At 37.4% G+C, this 21285-nt stretch overlaps 1 protein-coding gene across 7 annotated transcripts in view; it reads left to right on the top strand.

Moving 5' to 3' along the window:
* Positions 1-21285, top strand: part of MIA2 (melanoma inhibitory activity 2) — a 75775-nt gene that overhangs the window by 1866 nt on the left and 52624 nt on the right. For 2 of the 7 annotated variants that reach the window (XM_008063511.2, XM_008063507.2), the window contains exons 1-8: positions 11-80; positions 3772-3894; positions 10976-10997; positions 11117-11205; positions 16491-16562; positions 18676-18786; positions 19423-19494; positions 20017-20121. In XM_008063511.2, the coding sequence (XP_008061702.1) occupies positions 18-80; positions 3772-3894; positions 10976-10997; positions 11117-11205; positions 16491-16562; positions 18676-18786; positions 19423-19494; positions 20017-20121 (657 nt within the window). In that variant the 5' untranslated portion in view covers positions 11-17. Of the gene's footprint in view, positions 1-10; positions 81-372; positions 430-3771; positions 3895-10975; positions 10998-11116; positions 11206-11438; positions 11500-16490; positions 16578-18675; positions 18787-19422; positions 19495-20016; positions 20122-21285 lie in introns of those variants that run through there. The other 5 variants (XM_021715236.1, XM_021715235.1, XM_008063508.2 and 2 more) reach the window with 5 other exon arrangements.

Raw genomic sequence — 21285 nt, 5'->3', positions numbered from 1 at the left:
TAGGCGGTCTGGGCGCCATGGAGGAAGCCTGGGCTGCGCCTCGGTTGCTTTTGGGGCTGGTCCTGGCAGAGCTGCACAGGGTGAGTCCCGGCGCGAAGCGGGTGACGTGGCCCCGGGGTCGCGGCCGCCGCCGGGGGAACTGGCTTGGGAAGTCCCAGCCGCCGCGGTCTGAGGTCCCGAAGCTGGGGCTCACCTGCTGCCGGCCCGGTCTGCGCTCAAGACGGTAGCCAGGTTCGCAGGTGCCCGTGTGGAAAAGGACCCGGGATTCTGGAAGGCGAGGGAAGCCTTTGCTCAGCTTTGCAGAGGCGGGGTACAGGCTTCCCGAGTCCCCAAACGAAGTGGCCTTTCCGTTGTGTTGTTTATTTTGAGCAGGGGTCAGTGACACGTGGTTCCCTCGACTGGGAGGAACTCGAGGACCGGTCTTCTGAAGTGAGTTCCCTTTAGTGGTGAAACTTCTCGTTGTCTTGGAAGGATGTCTCAGGTCAGGTGTTGGGATTCCGACTCGACATTTCTTTCAATAAAGACTGCCCTTTGAGAGGCTTTGCCACTGGGGAGACCGTCCTTCGCCTCTGTTGCCTTGCTCAGGGGACTTCTGGAGGCAGTCCACTCTCAGCGTCCAAAGTTGTTTTTTTTGTTTTTTGTTTTTCAGGTCAAGTTTATAATCAGGGTGTAGAGTTGTTTCTACGTGTTTTTATAGGTGTCTTCGTTGACATGTTTAAGAGCAGTTATGTAGCCGTGTTTTTAAAAACGACTTTAAATATTTAAGAAGACGGTTTAAACGTTGAGGCAGTTATGATGACGTTTTCTTGTTACGCGACTTAAGAATTACTGTTGCCATGCTCTTTATTCAGTCATAGAATGTTTAGTGCATACGTTTGTGTGTGTACTTGTGTGTGTGTGTGTGTGTGTGTGTGTGTGTGTGTATTAAAGAGACAGCTTTATGGAGATTCTAAACTACAGCATAGTTTTTGCCTCCAGCATCTTGCTGTCTGTTAAGGGAGAGAAGACAAAAAATATATGTGTATATATATGTTACAAAGTAGAAACTGGTGAATTTCTTCCTGAAGCATACACACAGAGTGCTAGAGAAGTTGAAGAGTGGGAGAGATTTCCTTTTCTTGAGTGGTTGGGAAAGTCTTTCTAGGCTGTGCAAATAGCTGAAGCACAGGCGGGGTGGTGTGTGAGGGAACTAGGAGCTGCATTACTTTGAGTGTGAAGGTGGGCTTAGGGAGTGAAGCAAGGCAAGTGATGCTTGCTTGAGACATAATTAGGTTCCAAGTTTACTGTAGGTGCTGGAGAGCCTTTGAAGGCGTGTCTGTGATTAGACTTTTGGTTTAGAAAGATCTTCATGTTAGGAGCATGTAGGTCAGCTATTAGATAGGGTTGATAGGAAGAGAAACATGATGTGGGATGAGAGATAATTTTAGCACGCACGTGCCCATATTTACCTTCACTAAAAACAATAATCAAAACATAGTTTTTTTATAGGACTGCCAATGGAGAGAGACATAAGAGAGGAGTAAGCAGATTTTGCAAAATTTTCTCTAGTCTAGTGTACAACATCTTCACCTGGATGATTTTTGTTGCTAAATGCTTAATGCACTGTTCTGGAAGCTAGGATGGCACATTGTTCTGCTTTTTAATTTAAACAAATTATTTGAAATTGAGATATATTCACTTAACATAAAATGTACCATTTTATAGTGTCCAGTTCCGTGACTTTTATTTCTTCCTTTTTTTTCTTTTTAGGGGTCTTGCTCTGTTGCTTAGGCTCAAGTGCGGTGAGATGATCATAGCTCACTGAAGCCTCAAATTCCTGGGCCCCTGTGATCCTCCCACCTCAGCCTTCTGAGTAGCTGGAATTACAGGCAGGAGCCAATGCACCCAGCTAATTTTTAAGGTTTTTTTTTAAGTTGGAGTCACTCTGTTGCCCAGGTTGGAGTGCAGTGGCACGCTCACGGCCACTCCAGTTCACGGCCACTCCAGCGTGGACCTGCTGGGCTCTGGTGATCCTCCCACCTCAGCCTTCCAAGTAGCCAGAACTACAGGCACGCACTACCATGCCTGGCTAAATTTTTGATTTATTGTAGAGACGAATTCTCGCCAAGTTGCCTGGGCTGGTCTCGAACCCACAGGCCCAGGCAATCCACTTGCCTTGGCCTTCCAAAGTGCTGGGATTACAGGCTGAACCACTGAGCCCAGGCTTTTTTTCTTTTCTTTCTTTCTTTCTTTTTTTTGTTTTTAAAGAAGGTGGGGCCTACCATGTTGCCCGGGCTTGTGTCGGACTACTGACCTCAAGCAATCCTCCCTCCTCAGCTACCCAAGTAGCTGGGTTTAGTGGTGGGATCCATTGTGCCCAGCTTCAGTGGTTTTTTTGTTTATTCAATAAGTTGTTGCAACTCTCAGCACAATTCTAGAACATTTTGATCACCCCCAAAAAGAAACCCTGTACCTATTAGAAGTCCCAATTCTCCCTTCCTCTATCCTTCAACTACTAATCTGCTTTCTGTTTCTATGAATATGTACATTCTGGACATTACATATAAATGGCCATACGATATATGACCTTTTGTATCTTACTTTTATGTTCTAGTATTTCAAGGCTTACCTATGTTGTAGCTTGTAAACAGTGCTTCATTCCTTTTTTTTTTTTTGAGTTGGAGTCTCACTCTGTCTCCCAGACTGGAGTGCAGCGGCATGCTCAATGGCCACCACAGCCTCTATCTGGGCTCAGGGGATCCTTCCTCATCAGCCTTCCAAGTAGCTGGAGCTACATGGCTTGCACCACCACACTTGGCTAATTTTTTGATTTATTGTAGAGATGAGGTCTCACCAAGTTGCCCAGACTGGTCTCGAACCCGGGACTCAGGCTGTCCTCTCGCCTTGGCCTCCCAAAGTGCTGGGATTACAGGCTTGAGCCTGTTGGTGTGGACCCAGCAGGTTGTTCTTAAGAGGGTGTTTTTCTTTTTTCTGTTGCCTTCTCCTTTCTTTGTGATTGAATCACATCTAGTGCATGGTAACAAAGAGTAGAATAATTCCATTGGGTGAGAATGAGAAAGAAAGGTTAAGTATAAAAACAGCTGAAAAGCATTAAACTGTGTTATGCTGAAGACCTGCTGGGTGGAAGGAGGGGAAGTAATGTGGAAAGGGCTTGGTTATAGAATCAGGGTCTTTGGAGGAGAGATAATAGAAATAGTTGAGTATGTGTCCTGCATGATTCCTATTACAGGTAAGAGAATGGATTTACAGAGTTCAGGTGGAGGTATTCAAATTCCAAACCCAAAGCACTGTCCGTTGGTTTTTGTTTTGAGAGACAGGATCCTACTGTGTTGCACAGCCTGGCCTCAAATCAAACTTTTTTTTTTGAAGTGACAGATTGATTTCTGTATTGGGGAAGTGGTTATACTGTACAGATAAAAACCTAAACTAGTTGAAATCAGGGTAAGAGAACCTGAACCCTGGCCACTCAGCTTCTTTCTTTGGCCTTTTGTAATTCTCATCCATGGAAGCTCTGAGGCTGAGGCAGCTCTGTAGGACTCCATTTTAAAAATCGTTGCATTTCACCATACTGTTCTTCTTTATTTGGTGGGATAGTGGCTGAAAGTTGCTGCAAAAATACACTCTGATAATCTCTGTTGGGTGTTAGTCTGGCAACTCATTTTGCGAAAAGGATATTAATAGAGTTGACCACATAAACTTGTACCTAGGTTTATAATCAACATTTTTTTTAGATCAAAAGTGCATTTTTAAGGACTTTTCTTTGTTTTGAAGGTTGTGGCAGCACTGCCTGAAGCTATGAGACAAGATTCTAATCCTTATGGTTTTCCATGGGAATTGGTGATATGTGCAGCTGTTGTTGCTGTACTCATTTTTTTGTGGAGAGGTTTTAGATCGGTAAGTAATTAATGCTATACTAAGAGAATGTTTATTTTGTCTTTGGGTTGAATAAATAATATGAGAGACATTTGTTATTGTAGGGAAACAAGTTAGATTATTTTTATGTGTGTTACTCATGTTAATGTGTGGCTACTGAAAACTAAATATGGTTCAGAGGAATTTTTTTTTTTTTTTAAGAGAAGGAGTCTCACTTTTGCCCAGTCTGGTCTTGAACTTCTGGGCTCAGCCTCCTGAGTAGCTGGGACTACAGATGCCGTCACTGTATCTGGTTCCATCCCTCATCTTATCTCTTTGCCTCCCTGTAATAGAAATAACCCTAATCTGGATTCTGTGTTGATTATTCTCATACCTAAAAAAAATTGGGGGGGCTTCATATCTACATTTATCCTTCAAAAATATAGTATATAAGTTTACTTGGAATCACGCTGTATGTCACCTTTTGGAATTACTTTTTAGTCTATTCTATATTATTAAAATCCATCTGTATTTTTGAATGAGGCTATGTTTTTTCCATTTTGCCTTTTCTAGAATACAGTTTGTTATAAAAATATATGACAGTTTATACATTTTATGACCTTGGGTATTTGTGTGTCCAGACAGTTTCTATTTTAAACAGCATTGCTGTGTACATTCTTATACATGTTGCCTGTAATGTATGTGTGAGAGTTTCTTTTGGGAATATACCTAGGTGTGAGATTATTGTGTTATAGGGTATGTAGAGGTTCTGCTTTTAAAAGCTAATGCCAGATTCTTTTCCATATTGTCCCAACTGTCTCCTACCAGCTGTGTGATACGATCAGAGATGTTAGAGGCCCATTTGATCCCTATGCTCTCCTGTTCTTCTGTAATTCTTTATTTTTTATCAATATTTTTTATTATGATATTGTGGAGTACAGTTAAGGGTTAGGTATACAAATATGCTTCGTTCAGGCACCCTTGTTGATAAGAGGTGTCTCCCCATCCCCAGACAGATATTTACTACCATTAATCCCATCTCCCTTCCCCTCCCCACCATAGTTTACCACCACTGTCAGTCATTTTCTTATAGTATTATACTGGATGTTCAAGGTCCACTATATGAGTGAGAACATGTGATACTCAGATTTTTGTTTCTGGTTTTAGAGTTGAGTCATGTGTGTTTTTAATCTTTTGCCTGTACTCTTGTGAAGAACGTTGTTGTTCTTTTTTCCTTTTCTTCTGTGTTCAATACTTTCTTAAGTGTTTCTTGTAGAGGTGGTCTTATGGCAGCGTAGGTTCTTAGGGAGTGGATATCTGGGAAAGATTTCAATTCTCCCTCACTGATGGAGCTTAGCTTGGCTGGGTAGGTTATTCTTGGTTGAAATTGTTTATCTTTTAGAATTTTGAAGATAGGGCTCCAAGCTCTCCTAGCCTGGAGGGTTTCTGTAGATAAATCTGCTGCTATTCTAATTGGTCTTCACTGGTATGTAGTCTGGCCTTTTTCTCTTGCAGCCTTTAGGATTTTTTCTTTTATACCTACTTTGTTTAGGTGAATTATTATATGTCTGGGAGTTGATCTTCTCATTTGTTGTCTTGCAGGGGTTCTCTAAATCTCTTGTGTTTGAATTTTTTTCATCATTGACGAGATGAGGGAAGTTTTCTTGAATGATTTCATGAAATGTTTGTTTCAATGTGGCCTCTGTTTCTCTCTCTGCCTCAGGAAGGCCAATTACTCTTAGGTTTGGTCTCTTGAAGTGATCATTCATCTCTTGAAGGTTTTGTTCTGTCTTTTTGAGCTTCTTCTCTATGCTTTTGACAGTTTGGGTTAGTACTGTGTTTTGATCTTCGAGCTCTGAGATTCTTTCTTTTGCTTGGCTAATTCTGCTTTCCATGCTTATTAGTTTGTTATTTATTTCCATCACAGTATTCTTTACTGCTGTTATTTCTGACATCAGCTCCTTCCTATTTTCCTCTTGTCTGACCTCAATTTTTTTAATTCTCTCTATTAATGTCTTGATGTCTGGTTTTGTTGTATGTCACCAGTCATTATGGGTGACATACATTATGGCTCTTCATTGTTTGTGTTCCGGAATCTGTTTTCTCAGTGTCTGATCTCCTAGGGGTCTGTGTGAGACCTATATTCTTCTTTTGGTTTTTCTTCATTTGTGCGGTTTTCCCCTTCCCTACTTTTTTCTTCCCTCCATGTCACCATCTTCTTTAATTCTGTTATTCAGGGGTAGAGGGATTGGTTTTACTTCTGTTTGTTCAATCTCCTATTCTTTATGTACGTCCTCTTACTTTGTTCAGTTCTGGAGTTGCACTGTAGGTTGGGGGTGGTCCTTTTTGTAGTTTTGAGATTTACTTAAGGGGGGAGCTGTGATTCAAAATCTATCTGCAGGTCCTGGTATTCGCTGACAGGTGTATGAATAATCTGAAACCCACTGCCTTGGAATCTGTCCGTGCAGTGGGGCTGTAGGTTTACTCCCTGAAATAAAATGTGGTTAGCAGAGGGAAGAGCATGTCGCAGACAGTGGGGGGAAGAGGGGTTGGAGAGAGAGCAGTAAGTGGGGAAACAGACGAGTGTACCAACAAATGGAGAGAGAGAGACCTAAACTGAAACAGATAAAAACAATAGACCATGGCTACAGACTAAGCAACTCCCATACAAAAAAATAAAACATACAGTGATGCTAACATACAAGCTAACCAACCATCTTATTGGTGTGCTGTTCCTCTATACAAAGATATGTTTTACAGAGAGGAGAGAAGAAAAGAAAAGGAAGAGAAAAAGAAAAAAAAAAGGAACAAAGCAATAGGAATAGAATTAAGTCATTAAACTAACAGAACCAGTCGAGCACACTCTGAGACTTTTCATTTAAGTCCAATGTCCTTTCAGCTCTGATTTCTAGCTGTCTTTTCAAGGTGGTAAATTAGTTCGCAGTTATGGTCAGTTGTCCCTGCCCTACTGTGAAGGACAGTTCAGATCACCCTCTGTTCACCACTCAAATCTGGCCTGTGTCTGTTTTTCAAGCTTGTTTCTCCTGTTTCGGTGGTGTTACCTTGAATCACCAGCAGGTGGTGCTAACTCAGCTGCTCGCCCCAGAGGGGGTGTAGCTGTACAAGAGTCGGGCAGGGGCCAGAGATGGGAGCCTGCCTCGGGGCACATGGCAGGACGTCACGGTGGCAGCAGAGGTGGCAGTGATCCCAGCAGTTCTTGCCTGCAGGGGCTTCAAGGACTGAAGTCGCGGATCGCTTCAGGCAGGGGTGGCACAATGCACTATGGCCGCCATGGAGGCCGCATGGCTTCGGCGGCTGCTGTGTATGCAGCTGCAGTGGCTGTCCAGACGCTGCGATGCCCCAGCGATGGTGATGGCCAAGCTCCATGTGAAGAGCAGGCTGCCGACGTTGGGTTCCGCAGCCCCCCCCAGGGAGAGAGCCAGAGACCCTCTGCGTTCTCCTTTGCAGAGGGTTTCATAGACCAGGTTGCCATGTCGCCATCTTGCCGGAAGTCCTCTTCTGTAATTCTTAATTTTTTCCATTTGAATGTATATAAAATCATATCATATCATGGTCTTGATTTGAATTCCTTAACTACTAGTGAAATTTAAATCTCTTTATAAATTTACTGGCCAAATGTATATGTTCTTGGAAATATCCATGGTTCTTGTCATTTTTTTCCATGAGTAATTTGTTGTTTTTAAATTTACTTGTAGTTCTTTGTATATTCTTGATATTACCTTTGCTGGCTGTATGTACTGCAAATGTCCCAGTATGAAATATATTTTGTCTTTGGGACTTTTTCTGATGAACAGAAATTCTTGCTTAAAAAATTACTGCTTTTGACACTTCAGTCCTTGATTTATTTTGTGTTAATTTTTTGTCTGTTGTAGGAGAGGGAATCAGTGTAATTTTTTTCCTGCTCTACTTATTCAATAGACCCTCCTTTCCCTACCTAGCTGCCATGCCACATATTAGAGTTCTACATACACTTGACCTTTCTTGCACTCTTTTTTCTATTCCATTGATTACTGTTGAAAGCAGATAAATGTGTATCATTTTGTATTCATTTATTAGGTCAAGCTTGGTAATTGACTATTTGTTCAGGTATATATATTTTTATTCTCTTGTTTGTCTTCTTCATTTATCAAGAATGAAGAGAAGTGGACTGCATTCTACTGTCATATATTTATCACATTCTGTTTTTCTGTCAATTCTTACTTTCCATATTTTGATGATGTTTTGCTAGATGGACACATGTTTAGAATTGCTTTTTCTTGGTGAATTAAACTTTACTAATATCTAGTGACCTTCTTGTCTTAAGGTCTCTTTTGTCTAATGTTAATATAGCTATTCTAACTTTCTTTTGAGGGATAATTGATATTTTTTCCATCCTTTTGCTTTTCAGCCTTTCCATGGTCTTTATTTAATGTATGTTTTGTATGAATTGATTTTATACTTAATCTGGCAATTTCTTTTTTCACTGTTGAGTATAGCTACATATATTATGATTATTAATATATTTGGATTAGTTTTTTTCTTAGTTTGTTAATTTGTTCCCCTTTTTATATGGTTGTTTTAAATTCTTTTCACATTGATAAGTAAATCTTTCTGTTAGGAAGACAAGAACGTTAGCACACTCTCACATCTCTTGCTCTCCTCTTTCGCGCTTCCAAACCCCCATCACGTTGGTATCATTTAGACTTTTTGTTCTGAATTATTCAAGATGTATTTCTCTTTTTTCCCCTTTTTTCTTTCTTTCTTTTTTTTTTTTGAGTCAGAGTCTCACTTCTTCACCCAGGTTGGAGTGCAGAGACACGCATGCTCATGGCCACCCCAGTGTTGACCTGGGCTCCAGTGATCCTTCTGCCTCAGCCTTCCGAGTAGGCAGAACTACAGAGCATGCTACCACGACTGGCTATTTTTTTATTTTATTGTAGTGACGATGTCTTGCCAAGTTGTCCCTGCTGGTCTTGAACCTGCAGGCTCAGGCAATCCACTCACCTTGGCCTCCCAAAGTGCTGGGATTACAGGCTGAGCCACGAAGCCTGGCCTCCCCTTTGTTCTTAACTTTTTCCTTCATCTTTTCCCCTCTTTCAAGACAACAAAAAATATTACCAAGGTATCTAATCACCCTTAATTTACATAACACTTGCAGGGTCTCCTGGATTTAATTCTTCTCATAATTGAATACTTCTTTCAAGATTATTTTAGTATGGGTCTTTGTTTGATAAACTCGAGTCTTTATTTTGATTTCTTGAGGGTATTTGAATTAAGTTCTTACTAGAGTGGTAATTTGTTCAGATATAAGCAATCTAAGTCCAAAGTTTTATCCCCCACCTTTTTTTTTTTTTTTTTGACTTGGAGACTCACTCTTGTCACCCATGCTGGAGTGCAATGGCACTCGCACAGCCACTGCAGCTTCTACCTGCTGGGCTCAGGCTCTCCTCCTGCCTCAGCCTTCCAAGTAGCTGGAGCTACAGGTGCGTACCACTGTGCCCAGCTAATTTTTTGATTTATTGTAGGGACGAGGTCTCACCAAATTGCCCAGGCTGGTCTCGAACCCCCGAGCTCTGGCAGTTCTCTTGGGGCCCAAAGTGCTGGGATTACAGCATGAGCTACCGTGCCTGGCTAGTTCCATCTTTTTAATACTTTAAAAACCTTACTCCCTTGTCTTTTTACATCTAGTGTTACTTAATGAAAAGTCTTATGTTAGTGTGACTCCTACTCATTTGTAAGTTACCTGTCCTCTATGAAAGCATTTTTGAATCTTTTAATTTGATATTTTTATTTCAATATGATGCGTTTAGGTAGGACCTTCTTTCCCTCTTATTTCCCCTTTAGAATTCCCTAAATCTTTTAATATGAGGACTTTTAGTTTTTTTATTTTTTGTTTTTTAAGCGACGAAGTCTGTCTGTGTTGCTCCGACTATAGTGGAGTGGCTTGTCACAGGGGCAATCATAGCACACTAGAGTCTTGAACTCCTGGGCTTAAGTGATCCTCCTGCCTTAGCCTCTCCAGTAGCTGGGATGACAAACCCATCCACTGTGTCCAGCTTTATCTTTATTTAAATCTGGGAGGTTTCTTCTGCATTTATATTATTTTTTTTCTTTTCTTGGAACTACTATTTTTCCATATCTCTTAAGTTTTATTTTTCAGTTTCTTTGGTTTTCTGTTATCTTTTGAGAGAGTTCTTCAACTTGAAGAACTGAAATCAGTATACTGATTTATTCTTATCTATACTGATTCTGCACGCACTCTCTCTCTCTCTCTCTCTCTTTGACTCGGAGTCTCACTCTATCACCCAGGCTAGAATGCACTGGCATGCTGATGGCCACCGCAGCCTCGACCCGCTGGGCTCAGGTGATCCTTCTGCCTTAGTCTTCCAAGTGCCTGGAACTATAGGTGTGTGCCACCATACCTGGATAACTTTTTGTTTTATGTATTGCCGTTTTGCTCAGGTTGGTTTTGAACCCCTGAACTCAGGCAATCCTTTTGCCACTGCCTCCCAAAAGGCTAGGATTACAGGAGCAAGTCACTGAGCCCAGCCTTAACGTTTTTCTTTTAACATTTCTATATATATTCTGTAGATGATTTAAGTCGTCGCTTCTTTCTACTTGATTTTGTTACCTTGGCCCTAAGACTCATTTCTTAAAAATGGATATTTTTCCTCTTTCATTATTTGAGACAGAATGAGATAGAGAAGGAAAAGGTTTGGCTTCTTTAGTCAGCTCAGATTTATCACCCGATGGTAACATTTCTCAGACTGTTTTATTTTGGATATTAGCATTAGGGTAGATGATAATAGGAGTTTCTTGATAAAGTTTGTTTTAGGATCAAACATGTTTGGGGAACAATGGGTTAAATGAAACTAAAGTATTTTTATAATAAAGATATTTTAGAGCCTTTAATATGCTAATACGCAATGTGAATCTTTAATCAGGAGACTTTAATAGGTAGCATTTTACTCATTGAGAGTAGAACACTTTCAGTTAACTTGTATTTCCACTAAGACAGTAAGAAACCCATTATTATTTTTAAGTTGGCAGTAGAAGTTAAAAAATTAGATTTACTTGAGTGTATACTTGTTTTAATGTAATTTTTGTTGAAAATTTGTTTCAGGTTAGACGTCGGCTTTACGTGGGTAAGCTATATTTTTCTACTTTAGGTCTCATTGTATATAATTTTGAAACTCATAAATAATTTACTCAAGATAATATTGAACTTTTTTCCTTTCATTTTTTTTTTCTTGTTTTTTTTTAGCAAGAGAGAAAGACCTTGCTGCAAAATTTTCTGGACTATTTGAAGAAAAATGTAAACTACTTGAAAAATTGAGCCTTGTAAAAGAAGAGGTAAGATATTTATTAATTTTAGTCATTGTAATACGTATATAGTGGTATCTTACTGTGGTTTAGCTGTGTTTTTTTGACTAATGAAGTTGAACACCTTTTCGTATGATTATTGACCATTTGGATATTCTTTTTGTGAAGCTGCCTTTTCTTGTCTTTTTCACATTTTTATAGAGATGGTTATCTTTCTGCTTTTTCACATTTAGGATTTTTTCTGTATTTCAGATATAAGATGTATCTATTGTATATATCTTCATCTACTCTGTGACTTGCCTTTTTATTTCAAATTGTGTCTTGGTAAGCAGAAATTCTTAATTTAAACGTAGTCTAATTTGTCAATCTTTTCTTTATGACAACTGCTTTTTGTTTCCTACTTAATAAATTTTTGCTTGCTCATATAGTCTTTATGTTAGTTTGTTAGGGCTACCTTAACAAAATACCACAGGCTAGGTGGCTTAAACAACAGAAATTTATTTTCTCACAGTCTAGAGACTAGAAGTCCAAGATCAAGGTATTGACAAGTTTGATTTCTTTTGAGGCTTCTCTCCTTGGCTTGCAGAAGGCTGCCTTCTTGATGTGTCCTCAGATAGTCTTTCCTCTGTGCATGTGTACATTTCTGGTGTGTCTGTGTGTACAAATTTTCTTTTGTAACGACACTAGCCACAATGGATTAAGTCCATCCTAACAGCCTTATTTAAACTTAACCACCTCTCTGAATGCCTTGTCTTCAAATTTAGTACCGTTATGAAGTGCCAGGGATAGGGCTTCAATATGTGAGTTTGTAGGGAACACAGTTTAGTACTTAACAGTCTTGATCCATCTGGAATTGAATTTGTGATGGTGTCATTGGGGGAGTACGTGTGTCAAGATTTAAATTTTTTAATATGGATACTGAACTAACAAATACCACTATTGAAAAGGCCACCTTAGCCGGGCTCGGTGGCTCAGCCTGTAATCCCAGCACTTTGGGAGGCTGAGGTGAGTGGATTGCCTGAGCCCACGGGTTCAAGACCCGCCTGGGCAACTTGGCAAGAACTCATCTCTACAATAAACCAAAAATTAGCCGGGTGCACCTGTAGTTCCAGCTACTTGGAAGGCTGAGGCGGAAGGATCACCAGAGCCCAGCAGGTCGAGGCTGTGGTGGCCGGGAGACTGCACTGAAGTCTGGGTAACAGAGTGAGACTCCAACTCAAAAAAAGAAAAAAGAAAAGGCCATCTTTTCTCTATTCTGTAGTGTCATCTTCTTAAATCAAGCGACTGATTATATGTTGAATCTGTTTCTGTTATAACTTCTGTTGGTCTTTTTTGGTGCCAATACCATGTTTTATCTACTGTAGTTGCATAATAAGTCTTGGTATCTGACAGTTTAAACTTTTAGGTTTGCTGTTCTTCAAAATTGTCCTGGCTATCTTGACACTTTACCTTTCCATATAAATTGAAAATGAGTTATTAGTTTATACACACACACACACGCACACACACACACAAGTATACGTGCATACACATAGCCTGCCATGTGTTTGATTGTGATTGCACTAAATATGTAGATCAATTGACATTCTTAAAATGTTGAGTTCTGGCCGGGCTTGGTGGCTCAGCCTGTAATCCCAGCACTTTGGGAGGCCGAGGCTAGTGGATTGCCTGAGCCCATGGGTTCAAGACCAGCCTGGGCAACGTGGCAAGACCTCATCTCTACAATAAATAAAAAATTACCTGGGCATGGTAGCATGCACCCATAGTTCCAGCCACCTGGAAGGCTGAGGTGGAAGGATTGCCGGAGCCCAGCAGGTCAACACTGGGGTGGCCCATTATTGTTTGATACATTTTTGTGTTATGATCTTACATATCTTTTCTAGTTATTCCCAGGTATCTGATTTTTTTAAAATCTATTGTAAATGGTATAAGCTTTTTTTTTTTTTGACAGTTTTATTGGGATACGGTTACATACCCTACGATTCATTTCACCCATTTAAAGTATGTAAGTGAATGGCTTTTATTATATTCAAAGAGTAGTCCATCACAATAATTTCAACTTTTGAATATTTTTAGTACCCCCAAGAAGAAGCTCTGGATCCTTTATTTTTCACCCTTCACCCCATCTCTCCTACCCAGAGCCCTAGATAAAATATAGACTTTCTGTTTCAATTTATCCACATAAATTCAATCTTTACAACATGTGATTCTTTGTGAGTGACTTTTTCCACTTAGCATAATGTTAAACACAGACATAATAATTTCACTCTTGGATATTACTTGAAAGAATTATTGTTTTCATCTCTACTGTATTATGTTTCAGTACTTAATTTTTTTTTGACCAAATAATATTTCGTACCACAATTTATATATTCATATAAGTTGGTGAACACTTGGGTTATTTGCACTTTTGGTATTATAAGTAATCCTGCTAATGACATTCATGTATAAGTTTTTGTATAGATACATGTTTTCAGTTCTTTTGGGTATATACCTAGGAGTGGAATTGCTGCATCTGTGCTTAACTTTTTGAAGAATGGCTAGATTGTCTTCCACAGTGGCTATACCAATTTACATTCTCACCAGCAGTTTGTGAGTATTCAGATTTCTTCACATCCTTCTCAAATCTTATTATCTGTTTTTTTTATTATAGCCATCCTAGCAGCTATGGGGTGGTTTCTCATTGTGGTTTTGATTTGTATTTCCTTGAAGACTAATGATGTTGAACATCTTTTCATGTGCTTATTTGCTCTCTATATATCTTCTCTGGAGAAAAGTCTGTTCATTTATTTGGATATTTTTAATTAGGTTATTTGCCTTTTTTTATTGGTTCTAGCTCTGTGTATTCTAGATATTGTCAGATATGGGACTAGCAAATATTTTTCCATTGTTTGGCTTTTCTCACTTTTTTAGTTGTGTTGTTTGTAGCATGGAAGTTCTAAATTTTGATGATGCTCAGTTTTTTGTTGTTGTTTTCAAGGTCTCAAAGATTAACGTGTACGTTTCTTTGTAAAAGTTTGTGAACTTTGAACCATTTTGAATTAATTTGTATATATCATGTGCAGTAGGGGGTCTAACTTCATTCTTTTGCATGTGGATATCCATTTGTCTCAGCACCACTTGTTGAAAAAACTTGTTTTCTCATTTAATTGTCATAACACCATAGATTATAGAGTTTTTGTTAAAGAGTTTGTGTAAATGACATCATACTCTTTTGTGTGTGGCTTTTCATTCAGCATTATTTTTGAGATGCATTGTGTTGTTGCATGTGTTTGTAGTTTTTTTTTCCCCCTACTAAGTAACTTTGCATGGTATCAATATACCACAATTTATTTGGACATTCTTCTACTAGTTTATTTTTGTGGGCATGTGTTTTCATTTCTCTTCAATAAATACTTGGTATTGTAATTGGTAGGTCATTAGGGCAGGTAGAGTTTAACTTTATTAGAAACCTTGTGGCTACTTTTATGATTTTTCTCTTTGGTTTACAGCAGTGTTATTGTGTTATTGTGATTTGTTTAAGTATGGTTTCTTCTGTTTGTCCTTCTTGGGATTCCTGTGTTTCCTAGAATCTGTGTCTCAGTATCTTGTATTAGTTTTGGAGCACTTCTTTTTGCCCCTCTTTTTTCTTTTTGGAACTCTAAATATGTATATTTTGACTTTTTATTATGTCTCATATTTTATTATTGTTGGATTTTCCATCTTTTTGTTTGTTGAAACTTTAGTTTGGATATAGTCTTCTGATCTGTCTACCCTCTTACTAATTGTCTTTATGTCTAATAATCTTTTAAGTTATCCATTGAGATCTTAATTTCATTTATTATCATTTTCAGTTCTGTGGTTTCATCGTGGATCTTTTTGTAGTTCTTTTTCCCAGGTACAATATTATTTTCAGTTCCTTTTGCATACTATGCTTACTTATTTTAATGTCTGACTGAGAACTCCAATTTGTTGAATGCTTTTTCTGTGTCCATTGATATGATCATGTGGTTTTGTCTTTCAGTTTGTTAATGGGATATATCACATTGATTGATTTACATACATTAACCTGATTTGCATGTCAGGGATAAATCCCACTTGTTCATGATTTTTAATTTTTTGATGTGGTGTTGAATTCAATTTGCTAATACGTTACTGAGGATTTCTGTATCAATGTTCCAGAAACACTGGCCTGTTTTTTTTTTTTTTCTTGTAGTATTTTTGTCTGGCTTAGGTATCAAAGTGATGCTGACCTCATGAAATGTGTTAGGAAATATTATCTCCAACTCTGTGTTTTGGAAGAACTTAAAAAGAGTTTTGTTAATAATTCTTTGAAAGTTTGGTAGAATTCAGCCATGAAGACATCTGGTTTTGTGCTTTTCTTTGTTGGGAGGTCAGATTACTTTAATAACAGATTGAGATGTTTGGAAGCTGGGTCTCAGTTCAAAGGATTAGCCTGTGTCTGGTTTAGATTTTTTTATAAGGTAGCCAGTTTTGGTTGGTAAGAGTAGTTAGTAGTTTTCTATTTCTGCTGTAACAGATAACCACAAACTTAGTGTGGTGTAAAGTAACACAAATTTTTTCTCTTACAGTTTTGGAGGTCAGAAGTCTAAAACCAATCTTATGGGCAAAAATTGCTGTTTGGTTATGCAGGTTCTAGGAGATACTATGTTCCTTGACTTTTGAGCTACCAGCATTCCTTGGCTCATAACTGTTTCACCTCAATTTCTGCTTCCATCTTCGCATCACCTTCTTTCCTAACTTTGGAATTGTTGCCTCCCTCTTATAAGGACTCAACATTTTATTGGACCTACCAGAATAATCCTGGATACTTTTCCCATCCCAGGATCCTTTATCACACCTGGAAATTCTGGGGACTAGAACAATGACCCCTTTTGAGAGGTCACTGTTAAGTGAAGCACAGGGTTCTGCACAATCATGACTCACAGCAGCCTCAAACTCCTGGGCTCAGGCAATCCTTCTGCCTCAGCCTCCTGAGTTGCTTGGAACCACAGGTGTCACCACTATGCCCGCTTAATTTTTTTCTTTGATTTTTTTTTTTTTTTTTTTGTAGAGATGAAGTCTTGCTTTGTTGCCCAGGTTGGTCTTGAACTCCTGGCTTCAAGTGATCCTCTTGCCTTAGCCTCCCAAAGTGCAGGATTTTAGGTGTGAACCACCATGCCCAGCTTAAATTTGAAGAATTTAAGGCTAAGTAAATCAAAGTAAATTTAGCATTCATGTGGAAATGGATTCTGTCTGGTTGTTAGGGCATCTGTCCAGATGAAATTCAGTATAAAATTTGTGGAGTTTTTACTTATGGTATTGCTTTGTTTCAGTGTGAAGGCTTAGAGTCGTCTTTAAAGGATGCCAGTTTTGAAAAGGAGTCAACAGAAGCACAAAGTTTGGAGGTAAAAGAAAAAATGGTATAATTTTAAAAGCTGGGGAAAAGATTCTTACTAAATAACAAAAACTTTAAAAGTAATATTTCTTCTCAAAAAGAAAAAAGTAAAATATAGAAAATAGAACATTTATAAAATGTTATATAAAGATTTGAGGTTTTATTGCTAACTTGTTTTGAGTGAGGCATGTTCATGTTCAAAGAATTGAGTGCTGTGTAGAAGCTTTTCATTCTTCATTCCTGAGAAATGCATTCCTTTTTTGACCCAGTTTGTTCCAGAAAGGAAGAATAGGATTTATTTTCACAACTGTAGGAATAGTTGGCAACAATAAATGATGTAAACTGTGACAGTATTTGCCTTTACCTCATCCCCAGGGTATTAGGAGCTACCTAGAATTAGATAGAGGTTTGCTTTATAAATACTGGTGTGTGGGTAAATGTTTAACAGCTGACTCTCTAAAAACCAGAAAACCTTACTTGTAGTATTTGCTTAGTTTTGTGGTCTAAATGCTCCCACCATGGCCAGTTTCCAGTAAGCTACCAATATGATGTCACTGAATGAGAAGTTTGGAAAGATGTGCTCAATTGGCTTTCCTGAGCTAGGTGTGATTTGGCTAATTTTAAGGAAGGAAAGGGTGGTAACTTTTAATTTAGCTAAACCAAGATTAGAGTAAGTGATAGGAGTGCCTTAATGCACTTTAGACGTGGAAGTATTATGAGAAGCCAGAGTAGGGACAAAGGATAGGGAAGGAAGCTTTTGTCTGTAAATATTCAAGTAGAAAATTGTAGACCTTGTACCTTTGATAAACAGCTTGGCAGTTTTCAACCACTGATGTTTGTAATCATCAGAAAGTCTGTGTGTCAAGATTCAGAATTTTGAGTAGAGTCCAAAGGAAGTTATAATTTGGATTCCAAGTAAAATAAATTTCTGAATCTTTTCTTCATTTGTTACCTATTACTATCTTTAAAAACTTGTTGAAATTATTATATTAGTTGACCCTCTGTTTTAACTACTGTACTGGTAGCAATTTATTAGTTTGATAAATAAAAAAAATTTTAAAAGACATCTGACATACTAATAGAAGAGCAAAAATTGAGTAGCGAAGAGATTTACTCACACTTAGTAGTATGGATAAAATGGAATACACCAACTTATTCTCAAGGTCACGAACTTATATAATATAATAGTAAAATTAGTTGAATCTTTAGCTGAATTGAATGTTTTGGAATATTCTCTAACTTTAGTAATTTTTTAAACATACAGTATTTCTTTTCAGGAATAGTAATTATGATTATACAAACTAATATGATGAAATTAAAAAGTTTCGTAGTTGAATTTGTAAAGTCAAATCTGTAGAGCAATTTTGATTTAAATTGAATAATTCCTGTAATAAAATAGTCATATTTGGGGTAATATATATAAAATAATTTTTTTAAAACTATTGTAATATAGTATGTTATTTGTTCTGCTTTTCTTTTGGCCTGTATTCAATTCTTTGACTCGTTTGGTTTATTTTTATCTTTTTTTAACAAGTTTGTTGAAGGATCACAAATATCAGAGATATGTTTATTATAGTATTTAAAATCCAGTTAGAATAATTCAGTAACTAATCATTTAAAATTAAGGTCACAGAAAATATGTCTTAATTCAATGTAGCATATTACCATGAAGCAATCTTAATTGGTTTTTGAGTTTTTTTAATGTTGTCGTGTCTTTAATAATATTAAATTAGATTTATTTCTCATTTTTTTCTTTATAATTCTTTAGAGTAGAGGTTGGCACACTGTGCCTAGTGGGCTCTCCACTTGTATTTGTAAATAAACTTTTATTGGAACATAGCCATGCTCATTCATTTAGGTATTGTTTTTGTTTCTCACTATGATGACAGAGTTGAGTAATTATAACAGAGACTGCGTGATTTGCAAGCCTAAAATATTTGTGCTCTGGCTCTTTATAGAAGTTTGCTATAATTGCTGCTAAAATTGCTGTTGTTTTAATATTGTAAAATGAGCAACTGCATAAACTAATTCAACTTATAGCACATATATTTGATTATGCTTATCTGATTTGCCTTAACCAAAAATTCCCATGTCTGCTTTATAAAATTGGCTTTCTCTTTTAGGCAACCTGTGAAAGGCTGGAAAGGTCCAAATCTGAACTTGAGGATGAAATATTCTGTCTAGAAAAAGAGTTAGAAGAAGAGAAATCTGAGTATTCTGAACAAGATGAATTGGTAAGACTTTTGTATTATGAGGAGAATATAAGAAAAATAAAGTTGCTGAGTTTTTAAAAATTAATATAATGCTGGTTAAAGTATTGCATGCACTATAAAAACCAATGCAAAGTGTACAGAGGTTGTAAAGTGGAGAGCAACATTTCCTCGATTCATTCTTTTTACTTCCTCCTAGATGTTACCATGTTGAATCTCTTGCATATTCTTATAGAAATTTTCTATATGCACAATGGGAGTAACTTTTATAAATAATTTATGGTAATAATCATGTACATAGTAGATTTTTTTTGTTACTTAAAAGGTATGTTAAGAACATTATAACATCTTTCTTTTTAAAAATCTGGCTTAAGGAAAATCTTGATGTGTGAGATTATTTACTAAGATTATGTGGGTGGACTTATCTTGAGCCTATATAACTATTAAATATTATAAATATTAAAGTTGATATGAGATACTGTTATTACATAACTTTCATATAAAATCCCTCTAGGTGTATGGCTAAATAAACTGAAAAAGTTTCTTAATTTCAGAACTCAATTATGGAGAATGGTGTTAGGTTAACAATATATCTAACATATATGGCATCTTGAGAACTGGAGTTTAGTTCTTATATATTGCCTAACACTGTCTTTCCAGATGGTGGATATTTCAAAAAGGGTGCAGTCCCTAGAAGATGAATTAAAGTCTGTCAAATTACAAGCAGCTGAAGTAAGTTGAATTAGTCTTATAGGTCTGTTGCGTTAGAAAATAGTAATTTTATTGATTTTTTTTTTAAGGAATTAGGAATAACATTAGGATTTGAGATACAGGATCTTGAATAGGTATTTATTTTACGTGTGATACTCCAGAAAATTTCATTTTCTTCACTGGACAAGTATTTACTGAGCTTTTGTTGTGTACTAAGCAGTGTTGAAGGTGCTTATCATTTAACATTAATAGAAAAAAAAAACCCCACGAATAGACATAGAATAAATAGTTTACAAAATTTGCTGCACAGTACATAGATGATTACAGAAGGTTAAGTCATTTGTCTAAGGTCACATTACAGGTTACTGGCAGATACATGACTAGACCCTGATTCTAGGCCAGCATTTTTTCTGCTATACCATGTTGCCTCTTCTGTTAATATTGGTGTGTTTTTGCCTTTAATTCCATTTTCTATGGAGTGTGCATAAAGATTAGCTATGTATTAAATTAATTGCTGTAAGCTTGTTATTTTTTTTCACTTAGACCAAAACAACCCTGAAGATATTTCAGATGAATGAAGAACGACTTAAGAGAACAATAAAAGATGTATTGAATGAAAATTCTCAACTTCAGGAAAGGGAGAAACAGGTTTGTACTCTATAAGAACTCTTCAACTTGTAAATATATAATTATAAATATTGTGGGAATGCTCATAACTAACCTATGCCAAGGGCAAAAGTGAACTTTTCCTGGAGTGCATGAGAATAGGACAATCTCCTATGCATGTATTGGTGTCTTTTTTATAGGATACAGAAGCATATACTTCCAGCACCCTCTTCCCCCAGGACAGGGAAGATAAGCCAGGGCATTCGGCCTTTTGGTAATCATAGCTAACAGGATTTAGCACCACTTTCTTAAAGCTAGACTGGAAGGGGACAGAGAATAGCAATGATGGTTATTGAAATTGTAAATCTGGGACCTAAAGATAGAAGCAGGGTGACAGATCAAATGAGGATTTAACTTTTACTCTCTTCCTCTCTCCCATATATAGACACTTCCACACATTCACATGTATTGCCTCTCTATCTGTTTTCTTAATATACTTACAATTTTTCAGTGGGAAAAATTTTCAGTGATTAAATTATTATGAGTCTTTATTACTCATATCTAAGCCACATAGTATGCTCTGATTGCATATTCTGTCTTATCCAACATTTTATTTTCCCTAGAGTTAATAATTGTTTTGTTTCCTGTATACCTATCTAATTCATCAGTGTGCTGTCTTCCATAGATATAAATATCCATGCCTTCAGATATTTCTATCTGGTTAATTTGCTAATTTCATTTTTTTTCTTGAAGCATTTCTTCCTGGGGCCTTCCATCCTCTGAGTTTGATAAGATCTTGTTCTGTAGGTCTGTTTTGTTTTATTCTGAGATTTTGCTTCATCCCTATCCTGAAGATTCCCCTTGTCTTTTTCCTGCGTTGGGTCTTCTATTTCCTGTATTTAAGACTTGCTCTTTGGTAGTTCATTGTTTTTATTAGCTTTCTGAGAAAAGTATAGGAGGTAACTTTTTTACTACATGCCTGAAAGTTTCTTGTTTTTCTGTCAGACTTATTGATATTTTTGGTTCGATATCTTCTGGGTTGACATTTTTGCTTCTCAAAATTTTGACATTATTGCTTCGTTGTCTTCACTTTCCAATATTGCTTATGAGAAGTCAAGTGCTATTCAGATTATTGAACTTTTTTGGTGATCTGCTCCCTTCTCATCCTCCTCCTCCTCCTCCTTCTCCCCCTCCTCCTCCTCTTTT

This window comes from Carlito syrichta, unplaced genomic scaffold (genome assembly GCF_000164805.1).
Source record: "Carlito syrichta isolate Samal-C Ts95f unplaced genomic scaffold, Tarsius_syrichta-2.0.1 Scaffold306891, whole genome shotgun sequence".
Classification (NCBI taxonomy): Eukaryota; Metazoa; Chordata; class Mammalia; order Primates; family Tarsiidae; genus Carlito; species Carlito syrichta.
Note: the sequence above shows the minus strand (reverse complement) of the source record. Positions and strands in the feature narration are given on the sequence as shown.